At 23.9% G+C, this 20000-nt stretch overlaps 8 protein-coding genes and 1 non-coding gene across 9 annotated transcripts in view; 5 read left to right on the top strand and 4 right to left on the bottom strand.

Annotated features, from left to right (window-relative positions):
* cpras1 (type A von Willebrand factor domain-containing protein) overlaps positions 1-2231 on the top strand; it is a gene marked incomplete at both ends in the record, with an annotated part of 2627 nt that extends 396 nt beyond the window's left edge. The window contains one exon of the mRNA XM_637581.1: positions 1-2231. This exon is cut by the window's left edge and continues 81 nt beyond it. Coding sequence (XP_642673.1) covers positions 1-2231 — 2231 coding nt within the window.
* A 127-nt stretch (positions 2232-2358) lies between these two features.
* DDB_G0277395 (hypothetical protein) lies at positions 2359-2916 on the bottom strand (the record flags this gene model as incomplete). The annotated part of the gene is made up of 1 exon (XM_637582.1): positions 2359-2916. One exon carries the CDS (start codon positions 2914-2916, stop codon positions 2359-2361), a length of 558 nt encoding a protein of 185 aa, XP_642674.1.
* Positions 2917-5573: 2657 nt separating this feature from the next.
* Positions 5574-7223, top strand: DDB_G0277383 (hypothetical protein; the record flags this gene model as incomplete). Its single annotated transcript, XM_637583.1, has 2 exons — positions 5574-5726; positions 5886-7223. The coding sequence occupies 2 exons, from the start codon at positions 5574-5576 to the stop codon at positions 7221-7223; spliced, it is 1491 nt and encodes a 496-aa protein (XP_642675.1).
* Positions 7224-7621: 398 nt separating this feature from the next.
* Positions 7622-8629, bottom strand: DDB_G0277385 (hypothetical protein; the record flags this gene model as incomplete). The annotated part of the gene is made up of 1 exon (XM_637584.1): positions 7622-8629. The coding sequence occupies one exon, from the start codon at positions 8627-8629 to the stop codon at positions 7622-7624; it is 1008 nt and encodes a 335-aa protein (XP_642676.1).
* Positions 8630-9533: 904 nt separating this feature from the next.
* Positions 9534-11970, top strand: DDB_G0277387 (hypothetical protein; the record flags this gene model as incomplete). The annotated part of the gene is made up of 2 exons (XM_637585.1): positions 9534-9670; positions 9822-11970. The coding sequence occupies 2 exons, from the start codon at positions 9534-9536 to the stop codon at positions 11968-11970; spliced, it is 2286 nt and encodes a 761-aa protein (XP_642677.1).
* A 290-nt stretch (positions 11971-12260) lies between these two features.
* On the bottom strand, positions 12261-12332 carry tRNA-Thr-AGU-14. Its single transcript has one exon. It is a non-coding gene; the product is annotated as a tRNA-Thr (tRNA).
* Positions 12333-13763: 1431 nt separating this feature from the next.
* pspD (spore coat protein SP87) lies at positions 13764-15981 on the top strand (the record flags this gene model as incomplete). The annotated part of the gene is made up of 3 exons (XM_637586.1): positions 13764-13830; positions 13922-14263; positions 14357-15981. The coding sequence occupies 3 exons, from the start codon at positions 13764-13766 to the stop codon at positions 15979-15981; spliced, it is 2034 nt and encodes a 677-aa protein (XP_642678.1).
* Positions 15982-16411: 430 nt separating this feature from the next.
* DDB_G0277389 (hypothetical protein) lies at positions 16412-17986 on the top strand (the record flags this gene model as incomplete). The annotated part of the gene is made up of 1 exon (XM_637587.1): positions 16412-17986. One exon carries the CDS (start codon positions 16412-16414, stop codon positions 17984-17986), a length of 1575 nt encoding a protein of 524 aa, XP_642679.1.
* Positions 17987-18610: 624 nt separating this feature from the next.
* DDB_G0277391 (cyclin-related 2 family protein) overlaps positions 18611-20000 on the bottom strand; it is a gene marked incomplete at both ends in the record, with an annotated part of 2397 nt that continues 1007 nt past the window's right edge. Inside the window, one exon of the mRNA XM_637588.1 lies at positions 18611-20000. This exon is cut by the window's right edge and continues 1007 nt beyond it. Coding sequence (XP_642680.1) covers positions 18611-20000 — 1390 coding nt within the window.

Below are 20000 nucleotides of genomic sequence, written 5' to 3'. Positions count from 1 at the left end.
AATTAAAACAACATATTGAAAGAGTTAAAGATCGTGATGATGTACCAATTATTATTGTTGGTAATAAAGTTGATTTAGAATCAAGAAGACAAGTATCAAGAATTGAAGCAGACCAATTGGCAAGATCATTACGTGTTCCATATATTGAGACATCTGCTAAAACTAGATCTAATATTGAGGAGGCATTCTTTACATTGGTTCGTCACACACCACGTAATACAGTTTACAAAGTGGTTGTAATGGGTGGTGGTGGTGTTGGTAAATCTGCAATTATCATTCAATTCATTCAAAATCATTTTGTTGAAGAGTATGATCCAACAATTGAAGATAGTTATCGTAAACAAGTCACAATCTCTGGTTTACCACCAATTGGTGGTAGTCTAAATAAAAAATCATCATCATCCTCATCATCTTCCTCATCATCGTCAGGAAAGACTGGATTATTTAATAAAATCTTTTCAGGTAAAGATAAACAACCATCACCACAACAAGCAGCTTCACCATCAACAATTGATCGTACAGGACAAATTTCAACAAATAGATTAGAAGCAAATGTTCTATCATATTCAATGTCAAATCTTTCAAAGGAGGTACCATTAATTACAGGTGATTGTGTTTATTGTCAAGGTTGTAATGTTATTTTAAGTAGATTTTCAAATTTAGTTAAAACTGGTGACGATAGTTTCACATGGAAATGTGAATTCTGTAAATATAGTAACAGCAATATTTTATTAGAACAAGGTGAAATACCAAATAAAGATTCTGTTGAATATGTTTTATCATCACCATCAACATCGTCAACAACTGATGGATCAAAAAGAGAAGAGTCAATTATTATTTACTGTATTGATGTCTCAGGTTCAATGGGTATTACAACTGAAGTACCATCATTACAAAGTGAATGGGTAAATGCTAAAAAAGGTGTAAAAGGTGCATCTAGTGGTCCATCATATATTTCAAGATTAGAATGTGTTCAATCATCAATTCCAACAATGATTGATCGTCTTTCAATTCAGTATCCAAATAAAAGGGTTGTATTAGTCACATTCTCTGACGAGGTTATGATTTACACTCAAAGTAATTCAGTTGATGGTCCAATTGTAATTGCAGGTGATAAATTGGAAGATTTCGACCAACTCATTGAAATTGGTCGTTCAATGACCTATGATAAATTACCAACTGCATCTGGTTCAAGTGATTTCTTAAAAGCAAAAATCAAATCATTAGAACCAGTTCAATCAACTGCATTAGGTCCAGCATTATTAGTTAGTGCTGCAATTGCAAGTCAAAAAATGTTGAGTGAAGTTGTAATTTGTACTGATGGTGTACCAAATGTTGGTTTGGGTGCAATTGAAGACCTTCCATTGGGTCCTGCTCAAGAGTTTTATGAAAAAGTTACAAAACTAGCTCAAAATAATAAAACAACAATTAATATCATTGGTATCAGTGGTAGTCATATTGATTTAGGTGTAATTGGTAAAGTTTCAGAACAAACAAATGGTAATATCACAATTATTCATCCATTGGAATTAGCAAGAGAAATTAGAAAGTTAACTCAAAATCCAATGATTGCAACAGATGTCGAGATGAGTATTTGTCTTCATCCAACTTTGGAAATCAATAAATACGATAGTAAACAAGGTTTAAGTAGAGTAGTTAAACAATTCCCAAATGTCAATTCCCTAACTGATTTAACACTCCTCTATTCCTCAAGAAACAGACCCACAGAGTTTGTCCAAATCTATCCATTCCAAATTCAAATTAAATATACCAAATTGGATGGTGTACGTTGTTTACGTGTTGTCAGTGCACAACTCCAAGCAACACCAGATTTCAATACATCAACTTCCAATGCAAATATTTCAATTTTGGCAATGGCATTCACTCAACAAGCTGCTAAAATAGCTCAACAACAAGAGTATATGGAATCTCGTCTTCATCTTAAAGCAGCCACAAAATTAATTCGTTCTCTTTGTAATACTGATGAACAATGGGAAGAATTCTATAATTTTGAAGTCTTAAGAGAAGAAATGGAAGCTCCATTAATCACTTGTATAAAGAATAAACAACAAAGAGTTGAAAAAGCTGCAACTGATGATGAAATTCAAGTTTTCTATAAAATGAAAAATGTTCATAAATCATTTGTTGAAGGTGGTAGAAAGAAAGATATTTCAAGAAGAAAAGGTGAAGCTGAAATTAATAAACAATATTATAATATTAAATTTACTTAAAAAATAAATAAAATAAAAAATAATTTAAAAATTGTATACATTTTTTTTTTTTTTTTTTTCTTGAATTATGTACATTTATTTTTTATTTTTATAAATTATATAAAATTATTATTATTATTATTATTATTTAAATATTTGCAATTGTAAAAGGTATTAAATCTCTTGAAAATCTTCTTTTGTCAAGTTTTGGAGGTGGTGACATTGAATTTTGGTCAATATTTTCTTCTTTTTTTATAATTGGTCTTGGGGATAAACAAAATGTTTTTGTAGTTGTTGTTGGTGGTGGTGGTGGTGATGGTGATGAATCATCATCATCATCATCATCATCATCATCATCATCATCATCATCAATTTGTTTTAATTGTTCCTTTTGAATCCTTAATTGTTCTTGAATATGTTCATCCTCGATTGGACAAGATTGATACGTTGAACATGATGATGATAATGATGAGGAATTTGATTGTATTTGAACAAAATTAATATTACTAATATTATTATTATTATCATTAATGATTTGATTAATTTTTAAAGATGGCATCATCCAATGATTTGAATTTTTATTATTTAATAATGATGAAGTTGATGATGATGATGAAGTTGGTGATGGTGTTGTATTTGTTGAATAACAATCATTTCCAATTGTCCCAATTTGCTCGAGTGTACATGAATTTAATGTTGTTATCATTTCATTAGTTGAAAAATCAAAATAATAATTATTATTATTATTAAATTTATTACAATTTAAATGATTTTGATTTTGATTTTGATTATTTGTTTTATTTTGATTAATATTAAAATTATTATTATTATTATTATTATTATTATTATTATTATTATTATTATTATTATTATTATTATTATTATTATTATTATTATTATTATTATTATTATTATTATTATTATTATTATTATTATTATTATTATTATTATTATTATTTATATTAACAAAACTATCTATTACAATTTGTATTTGATTATTATTTGAATGATCAACCACTCTATCAAAAGATACAGGATTTGTAGATGGTGAGGTACTATTATTATTATTATTACCACCACTAGTGGTTGTTGTTATTGTGCCATTATTATTATTATTATTATTAATATTATTATTAATATTAGTGTTAATTAAACCACGTGGTGATAGTGATTTTTCAATTGTTAAATTTATTCCATTATATCTTTCAATTAGTGATTTAACTCTTGAAGACATTTGTAGGGTTTGATTTAGTAATTAATTTACCAAATCTTTTTTTTTAAAAAAAAATAATAAAAAAAATAAAAAATAAAAATAAAATAAAATTAAAATTTTCCAAAATGGTATAAATTTTGATATTTGTATATAAAATAAAATATTATGGGGTTAAAAAAAAAAAAAATATAAATAAATTTTTTTTATTAATATTAATTGAAGGTGGTAATATTATTATTTTGGGTAGTTTATTGATGTAGGTACTTGTACTAAAAGATAAATTTTTAAATTTAAATTGGAAAAAAAAAAAAAAAAAAAAAAAAAAAAAAAAAAAGGTAAAAAAAGGTAAAAAAGGTAAAAAAAGGGTAAAAATTAATTAAGTAAAAAAATGGATATATTTAATTATATATAAATATATTTGTTTAAAGATATTAAATTTAAACACAATGTTAAATTTATATTAAGTGTTTGTAAAAAAAAAAAAAAAAAAAAAAATTTATATAATTAAAATTAAAAAATTAATTTAATAAAAAAATATATATATGTATATATATATTTTTTTTTACCACAAAAAAATAATGACTATTTTAAATAATATTAATAATAATGATAATTAAAATAAAAATAATAATAATAATATTAATATTAATTATTTTTATTAACCAACAGGTAAAATTAAAAAAAAATCAAACCCACACTTTTAATAATAAAAAAAAAAAAAAAATAAAATAAAAAAATAATAAAATAAAATAAAAAAACAAACAACACAAAACACCCCATTCACATATCACAAAATCACCATATTTCCAAAATAGAATTTAAATTCTAATATCTCTCTTCAAGTGGGATTAAACTTTCTATTGTAAATAATTTAAATTCAATAAATACATCATCATCCTCATCATCATCATAAATTAAAATAATAAAATAAAAAGTAAAAATAAATTAAGATAATCATTTAAAAAAAATGGTAAAAATAAAAACACCTATAACCACATGTTTTCTTCTTTGGAAATCAAAAAAATTTTTATTTTTTTAAAAAAAAAAATAAATAAATAAATAAAAAATTCAAAATAATAAAGGCAACAAAATGGAGACAACAGTATTTCACATATAAATACAAATTCACTTTTAAAATTAAAATAGTATAGAAAAAAAAAAAGGAAATAAGAATAATAAAGTAAAAAAAAAAAAAAAAAACCTAAAATAAAATCAATGATGATTTTATATTACCAATTAATAATAATTATTTCCAATTCCAAACAATCTAAAATTACTTTCATTCCCAAATATAAATAAAAAAAATAAAAAATAATAAAAACAAAAAAAACAAAAACTAAATTGGAAAACAAAAAAAAAAAAAAAAAAAAAAAAAATAAATAAATAAAAACAAAATTGGTAATAAAAATAAAAAAATAAAAATAAAAAAAATAAAAAAATAAATAAATAAATTAATTTTGTAAATTAGGAAATAATAAATTTTTATTTTTATTTTGAAAACACAATTTTTAAAAAAAAAAAAAAAAAAAATATTGAGCAAACAAAATTGTTCCCGCCAAAATGGGTAAAATTTGAATTTTTTTTTTTAATATTTTTAATGGAAAAAAAAAAAAATTTTTTAACGGATTTTTTATTTTTTTTTTTTCAACAAAATTTTTTTTTTAATTTTTTCTTTTTTTCAACATCAACTTGAAGATTATCAAGCCAAAAAAAAAAAAAAAAAAAAAAGAAAAAAAAAAGTAGTAGTTACAACTCTTCTACCAACTCTTTTTCAATTAACTTTGTGTGTGTGCGCCCCATTGCTCTCTTCAAAGCTTTTCACTTTTAATAATCATAATAATATTTAAATTCATCTCTCACGTACTCTGTTTTTTTTCCCCATTACAAAAATCACATTTTTCCCTCTGTTTTTTTTTTTTTTTTCGCAATAACATTTATTTATTTATTATTATTTCCCTGTTTTCATTCTATAATAAAAAAAACACCGGTGATATTTAATTCCCACCACACCAATAAATAAAAAATTTTCATAATCATCATCATCTCTCCCCAATTATAATTGTATCATCACATCACCTTACCTATTTTTTTTTTTTTAAAATTTCGCACCACCCTATAAATAAAATAAAAAAATAAAAAAAAAAACAAAAATGTCATCATCAACTATAATTACACCAATCGCCACCACCACAACTAATAATAATAGTTCTACCAATGGTATCCATAATTCAAAAACCAATAGAACACTATTTAAAAATATTAAAAATAATATACCAAATTCACCAAATAATGCACCAATAAAGGTAAAGTATTTTTTTTTTTTTTTTTTTTTAAAATTTAAATAATTTAAATTAAACAATATAAATAAAAAATAAAAAAATAAAAATAAAAACTAATTTTTTTTTATTTTTATTTTTTATTTTTTATTTCTTTTATATTTTAATAAATAATTAAATAAATAGAAAAACTCTGTTGGTATTATTGGTAATGGACCAAATGTAAATAATAATAATAAAGATAGAAAATTAAATAGTAATGATGGTGTTAATTTTGGAAAGAAAAATATTTTATTTACACCTTCTAAAAACTCAATGGTTTCAACAACAAAACATTCGTCATCATCATCATCATTGTTAGCCAAAAATGAATATGATATTGAATCCATTAAAAAAGAATTGAAGAGTATGGATATCTCCACTGGTGGTATCTCTCCTTTATCTAGCCCACTTAGAGAATCATCTCCAATTTCTACCATCGATTTAGAATCAATAACCGCCACCACCACCAAACTTACCGATGCTTTCGTTGCTGCTTCCTCCTCCTCCTCCTCTGTTAAATATACCATTGATGTTCTCCTATCATTTAAATCGGCCAATACCAAAAGACCAATTCAAATTGATATTGTAGAGAATCATCAAAAAGAAATTGTTGTACCATTATCTCTTCCAACTACACCATATAATAATAATAATAATAATAATAATAATACTAATAACAGTTCACAACACAACACTGCAAATGGTCAAAAATATCCAATTTTCTCACCACAAATTAGTCCATTCAAAATTGCCTATGCACAATCGTCATCTACAAAAACTAATATTAATAATAATAATAATAATAATAACATCACACCAACTAAAAAAGCAAATTCAAATATCACCACACCACAATCAAACAATCGTAACAATCATTATAATTCCAACACTAAATCTTCCACAAAGAAACAAAACCCAATTCCATTTTCATTGAATACTGCAACACCAAATCAAAAGAATACTACAACAACACCATCGAAGAAATCAACAACAACCACACCAAAATCAAATAAAAAGATTAATGATGTTAATGCCGCTTTTGCTGCCGTTGCAAATTCTACCACCACTACTGAACAACCAGTTGCCATTATCGATGGTGCCACTCCTTCAACCAATGAATCACCAAAGAAAACTCCACTCAAAGAAACTGATCCAAAGAGATTGGCCGCTAGACAAAGACAAATCGATATTGGTAAGATGACAGCTGGTTACAAAAATTACATTGCTTTGGTTCCAAAATCAAAGAGAAAACCAACTGATCCAAAAACCCCAAATAAGAATCAAGTCTGTTCAAAGAGATCTTGGGATGGTCAAATCAAGAAATGGCGTCGTCAATTACATGAAAACTACGATTGGACTGGTATTCCATTCAATGAGAAAGAAGTTGAAGCCTCAAATAATGAATCAACTGAAGAATCTACTTTAGAAAAAGAAATGAACAAATTAGAAATTTCAGAAGAAAATGAAAACCATAATAATTGAAAAATATAGTTTTTAGTTTGATAGTTATTAACATCTCCTATAAAGAAAAAAAAAAAAAAAAAAAAAAAAAAAAAGAAAAAAAAAAAAAAAAAAAGAAAAAAAAAAAAAAAAAGAAAAAAGAAAAAGGAATTATAACTATATTATTTACAACTCCTCTTTCATCAAAAACTGAATATTAATATTTAATAATGGTTAATTCAAGTTTTTTTTTTTTTATCATTTCCACAATAGTAATATAATCTTTATAATAATAGTAGTAGTAGTAGTAGGTATAGTAATAATAATAAAAATGAAAAAATTAAATATTTTAAAAAAAAAAAAACAACCAATCTTGTAATTTATATATATATATATATGTATATATATCTTTTTTTTTTTATTATTTAATTTTTAATATTTTAATTATATCTTTTACTTTTTTTATGTGCAAAATAAATACCAGATAAAATTTTATTTGAATTTTGGAAAACTTGTTTTAATAATTGATATGTTGATTGATCATTTTGGTATAATTTTAAGATTGTTTCAATTGACGATAAAAATTTCAAATAATGATCAATTATTAATTCAATTGTTTTATCAATTGATAATTGTATTGAATTTAATTGAATTGCTAATATCTTTATATAGTTTAATAAATCATTTTCATTAATTTCTCTATTAAATGAATATAAATCATTTATTAATAAAAAAAAAGACTTTGCATGGTAATTTATAGTTTGAAATTCTTTACTTTCTATTATAGAATTTTCAATATAATTATCCATTATTCCAATCATAGAAATTGTTAAAATAAAATCACCCGAAGCATCTGATGATCTTTTTTCAAAATATTCATTAAATGAACATCTTGAATTTATTGGGGAATTTGAAATATTCCTTGAATCAATTGATGATTTTATCCATAAACTATTTGCATTTATTATTCTCTGAAATGACTCTTTATGTGTAAAATTTTGAAATTCATTTATTATTTCCCAGAATTCGAAACCAATTTTATTTTCATTTTTATTATTATAATATATTAAACTATTAATAAGTTTTTCTTTTTCATTTAATTTCATATTTAGTGAATTAATTTTTTCAAATATATAATCATCTAAAATTATACCAAATGTTGTAAATTTTAAAAATACTATAAAAGGCTCATATTCCAGGAATTCTCCGATGTAACCGCAATAGGAAAAAATTTCTTCAAAAATTGATTTATTTATTGTACCATTTGTTTTTAAAATTGATTCCTCAATTGATTGAGTCCAATTTAAATATTTTTCATATACTATTGGTTTAAATGTTGTAAAACTTTCTTCTTTTAAACCAATTAATTTTGAGGTAAATTCTTGAATTTTAAATTTTTGATTTTGGAAATCAATTATTTCAAAATAAAATTTTATTTTTTCTTCCATTATATTTTTACTTTTTTTTTTATTGTTTTATAAATCTCTTTTTAACTTTTCATTTATTTGTAAAAAAAAAAAAAATAAAAACAAAATTAAAAAATAAAAAATAAAAAAAAAATAAAAATCGAAAAATAAAAAGAAGAAAAAAAAAAAAAAAAAAAAAAAAAAAAAAATTAATCTTAAAATTTTAATACTGCTAAATCTTAATTCAGTTGAATGTATTTTTTTTATAACAAAAAACTCATAAAACGAGTTATTTCCTTTTTGGAAGATATTATAGATAAAGAGTAAAAAAAAAAATTATTTAAAAAAAAAAAAAATTCTTTTAATTGGTTTAAAAATAACTCTAATGTTAATAATAGGTTATTTTTATTTTTTTTAATAAATATACATAATTCGGTCCAAAATTTTTTTTTTTTTTTTTCTTGAAAATATCTTAACTTCAATTAATATATTATTTTATTATTTAATAGTTTCAAAAATTGTATTAAGAAAATATAAAAATCAAAAATCAAAAAAAATAAAAATGTCAAATAAAAATAACAACGATATCGATAAACATAATAAAAAAAAATAAAGATCATCTTTGTATTTACAAATATTATTATTTTTTATTGTCATCTTTCTTTTTTCGAGAAAAAGCTGGGGACACCAGACAGAATTTTTTTTCTGTTTTGAAAAAATTAAAAAAAAAAATTTCAAAATTAATTTTTGACTTTTCTATTCCTGGTTCGTCTAAATGTCAAAAAAAAAAACAGAAAAATGAAAAAAAGTAAAAACAAAACCCTGTGACTTTACCCTGTGTATTTCAAACAATTCCCAAATCTAATAACTATTTTTTTTTTTTTTTTTTTTTATTTTTTTTCAAAATAAAATTATTTTTAACCACACATACACACACTTAACCACAATGGATAATTTAATTTATGATTTCTTAATAAAAAAAGAGTATAATCAACAATCATTTTTAGATTGCATATTAATATTATCAATAAATGGATTATATATATCATACGATGGATTATTGGATTATTGTAATAATTTTAGGTATGTATATTTTTAATTTTTTTATTTTTTGTTTTTTTTTTATTTTTTTTATTTTTTTTTTCAGATATTTTCACGCACACTTTTATTTTTTTTTTATTTTTATTTTCATTTTCCCAAAAAATCAAATACTTACCAAATTAATTAATAATAGATTAATTGAAAATAAAACTGTAAATAAAGAAGCAATATCTTATTATGGATTAAACTATAATCAATATCAGTTATTAGATGAATTCACCAGATTGTTAAAATTAAAAAATAAAACTACCGATTGTAAAAATAAAATAATAAATACACACAATTCACTTAATAAATGTTGTGGAAATAATAAATTTGACTATTCAATATTAATAATAATTGAAAATAATAATAATATAATAAACAAAGATTACCAATTTAATAATAATAATAAAAATAGTAATAATAATATTTATAATAATAATAATGATAATAATAATTCAATAATTGAAGAAAAAGATTTAAATAAAATAATAACATTAAAAAATGAAAGAATAAATGGTAATGATGGTGAAATTACAACAACTACAACTACAACTACAACTAGTAGAAGTAGTACCACTATAATGACAACCACAACAACAACAAACGGTGTTAATGATAGAAATTATTTATTATTTCGTCAAGTTTGGAGAAATATTGTTATTAAAACTCAAATTTTATTTCATCTTAGACTTTATAATATTCATGCAAATAAAAAGGTATTTTTAACACCAATTCAATTGGTGGATTATAAATTCAAAGGTTATTTACAATCAATGGTATTAAATTATCATGATGATAATGATGATGATGCTGATGAAGATTCCTATGATTCTGATATTGACGATGATGATAGTTATAGTGATGGTGGTAATTGTAGTAGCAGTAGTAGTGGTTCAAGTGATATTGGTAGTAGTAGTAATAGTATTAATAATGGTATTTCAAATTCATCATCATCTTCAATATTATCAAATTCATCATTATTAGAATTATCAATGATTAGAGTGAATTCATTACCAGAGGGATTAAAATCCATTGAATTTGAAAAAGAGTATAATGTAATTCAAGATAGATTGCTACCACCATCAATATCCTCAATTCGATTTAGTTATGGTTTCAATCAGAGAATTGCTAAAGGTGTAATTAGTGACAATGTCATTAGTATTACATTTGGTGATAGTTTCAATCAATCATTGGATGGTAATTGGCTTCCAAAACAATTGAAACATTTACAATTTGGTCATAAATTTCAACAAACCATTAAAATGGGTCAACTTCCATCCTCATTGACATCATTGATTTTGGATCCAAGATCCTATAAAGGTGTTATTGAAATTGGTTCAATTCCAGATTCTGTTAAAACTTTAGATTATAAATTCAATTCTTGTTCAAATCAAGAATCAATTTCATTTAATCCAATTCCAAAATCAATCACAAGACTTGTTTTCGATTCAGAATTTAATCAAAATATTAAAGCAAATGATATCTCTTCAAATTATAATTTAACCTCAATTCATTTCGGAGAACATTTCAATAGTGATATTGGTATAAAGTCTTTACCAAACTCAATTAGAGAGATTAAATTTGGTCGTGCATTCGATAGAGATATTAAATTGTGTCCTTCAAGTATCACTAGTATTGATTTTGGTAATAAATTCAATAGACCTTTATCAATGATGACTCAAACTTTAACAAGTATTGATTTCGGCTCAAAATTCAATCAAATTATACCACAAGGTATTTTCATTCATACCAAATTAAAATCTTTGAATTTCGGTTACCATTTCAATCAAATCATTCCTGCCGATACTTTACCTCCAACTTTAGAATCTTTAAATCTCGGTGGTTACAATAGAGAGATAACCGTGAAAAATGATGAATATGACTGCTATGGTATTAGTAATAAAGGTGGTTTCGGTTCAAATAGTTCATCCAATTTTTGTGTTGGTGGTACAAATAATGGTTTAAGAGAAATGTTAAAAAATACTACATCTTTAAAAACTTTGACACTAAATTATTTTAATCGTAAAATTGAAGTTGGTGATTTACCAAATTCAATAGAATCTCTAAATTTAGGTTATCATTTCAATCAACCAATTGGAAATAATGTTTTACCAAAACTTTTGAAAAAATTATTCATTCTAAACTCTGAATTTAATCAAAATATTTCCGCTGATGGTTGCATACCTTTTGGTTTACAAACTATTTATATTAGAAATTCTAATATGAATTTTATCAATAGTTTAAATCCTTTATTTATTACAAAATATATTAATATAATTGATCTTTCTCATTTATAAAATAAAATAAAATTCCATAAAATAATAATAAAAATTAAATATTTGGGATTAATTTTGTACTTTAAAAATAAAACTGTTCATTATTGTAATTTTATTTTAATTTTAAAATTTTTTTTTAATTTTAAAATTTTTCATTTTATATATGATGAAAAATCTTTCCACTGGATATATATTTTTAATGTTATTGCCAATTTTTATCATAATAAATTAACACAATAAATATATTATTAATGTAATTCATTACAAATTTGGGAATCGAACATGCGACTATAAAGTTGTGGTTTTTTAAAAGGCTCCTATGAGGATCGAACTCATGACCTCTTCCTTACTAGGGAAGCGCAATACCACTATGCTAAGGAGCCATTTTTGAAACCAAAATTTTTAATAGCGTAAATCGTAATGTTTTTTATATCAAACAACAAATACAGAGTTTTTTGTAACAATAGCAAAACAACGAAAAAAAAATAATCTACTCACCAACCCCTTATTTAGGCCATGTAATTTAAAACTATAAAATAAAATGAGAACAAGTATCTCAAGGAGAAGTGCATTATCCATTTCAAAAAAGTTTTTTTGGAATATGTAATTTGGGTAATAAATTTACTTAATTATTGAATTAACTTTTTTTTTGAATTGGGAATTATTGAATTAACTCAAATCAAACACCTTTAATTATATTTATAATTTCAAATTTTTTTGAAAAGTTTAACAAATTTTTTTAAAAAAATAATAATCAATTTTCTCCAATTAATTTTCAATCGATTTATATTAAATTAATAAATTGAAATTGTTTTAATGTTTCAATAAAACAAAATAAAAATATTAAAAATTTAAAAATTGTTATTAATGTCAATAAAACTAAAATGTTTATTGGGGAAGGTAAGTATCATTAATTCCCAACACCTATTTTTATTCAAATTTGATTTCTTAAATTTAGTATTATTTTTTTCTTTATATTATATTTTATTTTATTTTATTTTTATTTTATTTTTTTTTTTTTTTGTAAAAATGAAAAAGTTAATAATAATAATAAAAATAATAAAAATAAAAATAATAATAATAATAAATAATATACGCTTTTTTTAATTTCAATTTGTAAATTGGTACATTATAACTTTTTTCATTTAAATTATTTAATTTTTTTTTTTTTTTTTTTTTGTGTGTTTAAATTTGGGGTATGTTAAAAATAATTATATGAAAAGGGTGTTGATTAAAAATAATGAAGGAAAAAAAATCAATGATATAAAATAGATACCCCACAATGAATGTATATATGAAAAAACATAATTTTTTTTATTTGTTGTTTTTTGTGTTAATTTGTAAAAAAAAAAAAATAATATAGGTGAGATTTGTATAATAGAGTGGCAGAGGTGGGTGAGTGGGAAAAAAAAAAAAAATTGAATAATAAATATGTAGTGGTAGAAATATATCAATTGCTACTATTATATATTTACCACTATGGTAGTGTTTTTTTAATATATACCAAATTTACTACACAGCTGTGAATGTGCGTGGTGTTGTTCTTAATTTTTTGCTATTTTCTGAATTACAATCAAATAAATTAATAATAAATTATGCACAATAATAATAATTTATTATTTTTTTTTTTTTAAATTTAAAATTGAATAAATAAAAAAAAAAAAATAAATAAATAAAAAACCAAAAAAAAAAAAAAGTATTAATAATTAATATTTTTTTTTTTTTTTAATTCATTATTCAATTTTATTTTTAATCAATTCAAATTAAAAAAAAAACAATAACTAACTAAGTTAAAAATAAAAAAATAATAAAGGATGTTGTTTCTAAAAAATATTGGAGTATTTTTTATGATATTCCTTGTATCAAAATCCTATGCGACGGGTATAAATTGATATTAGATTTATAATATTTTAATATAATATAAAATATTAATATAAAATTTTTTTTTTTTATTTTTTTTTTTTAATTTTAGATTGTAATAAAATTACTAATGAAGAAGAATGTCATAAATCTTCGGAATGTATTGTTATAAATTATACACCATGTTGTGGTGAACAAAAATGGGCTTGCTCTAAAGGTACATTTGATACTTGTACATATGAAAATAGTTGTTATAGAAATTCATCCAATAACCAAGTTGTTGAAGTATCAAATAAATGCTTCAATCTTGATGGATTTATTAAAATTACAACTCCAACCGAGTATTCTTGTTCTGATGCCAAGATTAAAGAATGTGCCTTATTAGGTAAATCATGTAGTTTCCAAAAGAACTCTTGTTCAAATCCAACTTCCTGTTGCCCAGGTGAATCAATTTGTAAGTAAAAAGATTAAAAAAAATAAAATAAAATAAAATAAAATAAAATCTAAATATATTAATTTTTTTCATTTCTTAAATTTATAAAAAAAGGTGAAGGTTTAAGCTCTGGTAGTTCAACATCTGGTGGTGGTTCATCAGGTGGTACATCAGGTGGTAGTTCATCAGGTGGTACATCAGGTGGTAGTTCATCAGGTGGTACATCAGGTAGTTCATCAAGTGGTAGTTCATCAGGTGGTGTAAGTTCATGTTCAACTACACATTGTCCAGAAGGTTATCATTGTTCAATGGTAAATGATGTTGCAACTTGTCTTGCATCAACAACTGGTGGAACAGGTTTACCAGGAACCAGTTCATCAACTGCTGGTGTATCATCATGTTTAACAACCTTATGTCCAATTGGACATATTTGTGTAGAGGATAGTAATGGCGTAAATTGTGTACCAAATGGAGGAGGTACATCAGGCGGTAGTTCATCAACAGGTACATCAGGTGGTCATCCAGATCCATGTAGAGATGTTGACTGTCCAGATGGTTTCCATTGTGAATGTAAAGATGGTAAAACTGCTAAATGTGTTCCAAGTCCAACAACCGGTTCATCAAGTACATCAGGTGGTCATCCAGATCCATGTAAAGATGTAACTTGTCCAGATGGTTTCCATTGTGAATGTAAAGATGGTAAAACTGCTAAATGTGTTCCAAGTCCAACAACCGGTTCATCAAGTACATCAGGTGGTAACACTAACCCATGTTCAAATGTAAATTGTCCAGATGGTTTCTATTGTGAATGTAAAGATGGTAAAACTGCTAAATGTGTTCCAAGTGGTCCAACTCAACCACCAAAACCACCAGTTTGCTCTTTAAGATGTCCACCAAATCATGAATGTAGATTTAATGACCAAGGTCATCAATGCTGTGTAAAGGTTCACCATGATAGATGTTCATTAAGATGTCCACATGGCCATGAATGTAAAGTTGATCACAATGGTAAAGAATGTTGCGTCAGATCCCATAGACCACCACCACCAGAAGTTTGTTCATTAAGATGCCCACCAAAACATGAATGTAAATTTGATGATCATGGTAAAAAATGTTGTGTAAAGATTCATTGTGATGAAGTTTGTGATTTAGATTGTGGTAGAGGTTTTGAATGTAAAATTAGACATGATGGTTCAAAATGTTGTGTCCGTTCAGAAAGACCACACCCACCACAACATGAAAAATGTAATAAGAGATGCCCACCAGGCCATGAATGTAAAGTTGATCAACATGGAAAAGAATGTTGCGTTGTTGCCCATAGACCACCACCAAAATGCTCTTTAAGATGTCCACCAAGACATGAATGTAGAGTCAACCACTTTGGTGAAGAATGTTGTGTTAAAGTTCACCACGATAAATGTTCATTGAGATGTCCACCAGGCCATGAATGTAAAGTTGATCAACATGGAAAAGAATGTTGCGTTGTTGCCCATAGACCACCACCAAAATGCTCATTAAGATGTCCACCAAAACATGAATGTAGAATCAATCACTTTGGTGAAGAATGCTGTGTTAAAAGTAGAAATGATTGTTTAACTTGTGAAGACCTAAACTGTGAAAGAAAAGGTTTACATTGTGCCATGAAAACTGTACCAATTGATAAAGAAAATTGTTGTGAAAAAGTTCCAGTATGTTATTCCACTAATCCATTATTAGATGGTGGTCATGGTTTTATTTAAAGAAAAAAAAAAAAAAAAAACATTACTCAAAATAATAACTAATTAAAAACTAATAAAAATAATTTGATTTAAAAAAAAAAAAAAAAAAAAAAAAAAAAACGATCCCCTAAATTATAACTAAAAATAATTTCACCAAAAAAAAAAAAAAAAAAAACTAGAAATAATTTTTCGTAAAAATGTGAGTTTTCATTGATCCATTTAATCTTTTTAGTTTTGTTGAAAAAAATAAAAAAAAAAAATTAAATAATAAAAAAAAAAATAAAAAAAAAAAATGTAAAAAATTAAGTTATTATCAAGATATCATTTATGAAAAAATTTTTTGTAATGTTTTTTTTTTTAATTTTTTTTAAATTTTTTTTTTTTTTTTTTTTTTTTTTTTTTTTTTTTTTTATTTTGTTAAACATATAGATATATATAAATTACTTAATTAATGGATAACAATAATTTACCTCAACCTTATTTTCCACAATCTAATAATTATTGTGATTGTGATGATAATGAAAATGGTAATGATAGTACACTAACAATCCAACCGAAACCAATTGCACCATCATTACCATCATCACAACAACCATCACCAACAATAATATCACAAATTAATCATAATAAATATCAATTATTTAAAGAATTTAAAGAACATAATAATAATATTGATAGTAAAATGTTATGTGTTCAATTATCAGAATTTCAAATATCACCAAAAACTGCGACCAATACATTTGATTCATGGTTAAATTCACTTTGGTTACCACCAACTGGATTTAAAAAGTTGGTTGATAATCATTTAAAAAAAGTTTATATACCATTTTATTCATATAGAGTAAATTATAATGTTGAATTTTCAGGTTTCGTTACGTATGATTCAAAATTAAATACAAATGCTTTATATGATAAATATGGTAACACAAATTCAACATATAATAACAATAACTATTATAATGTTAATAATAATAGTTTAAATAATTCAAATAATGCTGATAAAAATAAAAAAACAATAACATCAACATCAGCAACAATTTTAAATAAAGAAAATGTTGAATTATATAATAATGGAAATAACAACAATTTAAATAATAAAAACTCTGAAGATATTTTAAAGGATAAATCAATCAAATGGAATAAAGTTGATGGATATATAACGAGAACAATTAATAGAATACTATTATTAGCATGTAATTCAATGGATTTGTTATCGGATGAAAGTATAATGAATTGTATGGTAAGCCAGCAATTTGATTTCAACAATGTCATTGAGAAATCATTGGACGAGTTCAACCAATTCGCTCAATTGGACCAAGTGGAGGTATTGGCCCGTTATGAACCAGACGTAGTTTGGAAACGTGATTACTTGAACCACCTATTAGAAACTGAGCAATCAATGTCAATTGAATACTTGAAACAACAAGAACAATCAAAATTTGTAAAGAATGTTTCATCCACTATCCAATTCAACGAGAAACTATTCTCGCTTGTTTATATTCCATTCTACTATACAAAATATGAATTCCAGAATCAATCATTTTCATTCTTTTTAAATTCTCAAAATGGTGTAATCTCTGCAACTCGTCCAGAGATTGGACTTGGTAAAATTGGTGACTTTTTAAAATACACTCAAAACTATTTCTCAACTTTGGTTGGTAATTTCGAACCATTTTCAAAGTGTAAAGGTGATGAATTGGCAATCATTGATTCTTTCAAGGTTTATAATACCTCAAGTTATTTTCTTACTTTTTCAAGATCTTCAACAAACTTTTTAGGTTCATCCTCAATTGGTCACCTAACAATTAGGAACAATAGTAAATCAATCACTGCAACTCTACGTGGTCAAAAAAGAAGATCTGTTCAAAAAGGTAATCCATTCTCTCTCTTACCTTTACATGAAAGAACTTTTTCTTTTAAAGGTCATTGGTGTTTTGAAATAATTGATGGTGAAGTAAATCAAATTGATGTTATTAAAATTAATCCTAGAGAAGGTGGTAATATTTATCAATCAATTAAAAACTAGTTAGAAAAAAAAAAAAAAAAAAAAAAAAAATTCTTTTTAACTTTATATGTTTTCCCTATTAAATAGAGATGTTGTAATTTGAAAAAAAAAAAAAAAATCTATAAATGAATTAAAACTGTTTTAATATTTATTGGCTCTCATTGGGTTAAAAACTAACCAAATGTTATAAAATTCTAGCATTTTCACCCAATTCTTCGATAACTTTTCACTTTGAATTTTGTAAATTTTTAATACTAAAATCATTTTATAAATAAATAAATAAATAAATAAATAAATAAATAAATAAATAAATAAATAAATAAATAAATAAATAAATAAATAAATAAATAAATAAATAAATAAAACTTAAACTTTCTTTTTATAAATACTTTTTTTTTTTTTTTTAATATTAATAATTTATTAATATTATAAATTTTATTTGTTTTTTTTTTTTTTTGTAAGGTTTTTGGATAAAAAAAAAAAAAAAAAGAAAAGGTGTGTAAATCAAGTCATATTACAATTAAGCAATTGAATGATTCAAAAACTATTATGATTATTATTATTACTATTACTATTATGAGTCCAAAAGCTTAGGAAAGTATTATTTATATGTATGCATGTGTTTTGTATGTATGTATATATAACTTATTGATAAGTTGGTGTATGATATGAAAATTGAGAAGTTGCAACTCCACCATAATAATAAGCATTTTGCCAAGAATGGGGTTGATATTGAGAGGCACTTCCAGCTGTTGTACTTCCAATGCTACTACTTGTACAACTTCCAACACTACCACTTCCACTACTACTTCCGAAACTAGATGGAATTTGTGAATCATAAGACTCACTAACTCCACCACAAATATCATTCATATTTGGTGAAGATGGTGTTCCACTTTTACCTATATAAATATTTGTTGAAGATGTTGAAGAAGTAGAATGGTATGGTTGCTGATATATATAATTTTGAGGTTGTGGTGGTATTGGAATTTGTTGTTGTTGATAGTAGTCATCATAGTGCTGTTGTTGTTGTTGATAATATGACAATTGTTGGTTGTATTGATAATTTGAATAATATTGTTGTTGTTGATAATATTGTTGTTGGTGATGTGGTGGTTGATAATAAGTTTGTTGTTGCTGTTGTTGTGGTTGATAATTTGTTTGTGGAGCTGCCAAAGGGTAGGTCAAATAATTTGGGTGGTGATATGATACATTTTTTGAACCTCTATTATTAAGTATACGTGAAAATTGGCTTGTACCTCCATTATTTGTTGATTTATTACTGCTATTGTACTTTGTTTTTGGTTTTGAATTATTTTTATCAGTTTCTACTAATGTTACATATCTTTTTGTGCTATTGTTACAATTGTTGTTATTTGATTGTGTTGATGGTGTTGGTATTGTTGTTGTGGTTGTTGTTGTTGTTGTTGAGGTTGTTGTTATTGTTGGGTTTGGGTTTGGGGTTGGGTTTGTTGTTACTGTAGCATTATTATTATTATTATTACAATCATTATTATTCGAATTTATATGAATTTCACTATTTTTAACTTTTTCTTCAGTTGTTTTTATTACAATATTTTCTTTATTACTTTCATTATTAATATTGCCATTATTACTTAATTTTCTTATTTTCATATCCAATATATCGATTTTAGATTGGATTGAAGTTTTAAAAGCATCAAATATCTCTGGGTCAATATGTAATTTCCAATTTAATAAGAGCAAGAAATGTATTTCCAATTGATTCATTTCAAATAATGAGATTCCTCCAACTTGAGCATAATATCTATTATTTAAAGCTTTATCATTATGGAATTTCGAGGCCACTATTATGGATGCCATGAATAATCTGTGAATATTTAATGGTGAAATTTGAATTTCTTGATTCCATTGGATTAATCTATCCAAATAAATGGTGGAGAATATAAAAATATCTGTTCCAAATGGTAAATATTTAAAAACTCTTTCAATATAAGCTTCAATAGAAATTTCTGGTATTTGATCAACATTAAAAACTTGAAACTTTTCAATGGTG

Source organism: Dictyostelium discoideum (assembly GCF_000004695.1).
Source record: "Dictyostelium discoideum AX4 chromosome 2 chromosome, whole genome shotgun sequence".
Classification (NCBI taxonomy): Eukaryota; Evosea; class Eumycetozoa; order Dictyosteliales; family Dictyosteliaceae; genus Dictyostelium; species Dictyostelium discoideum.
This window is presented reverse-complemented; position numbering and strand designations above follow the sequence as displayed.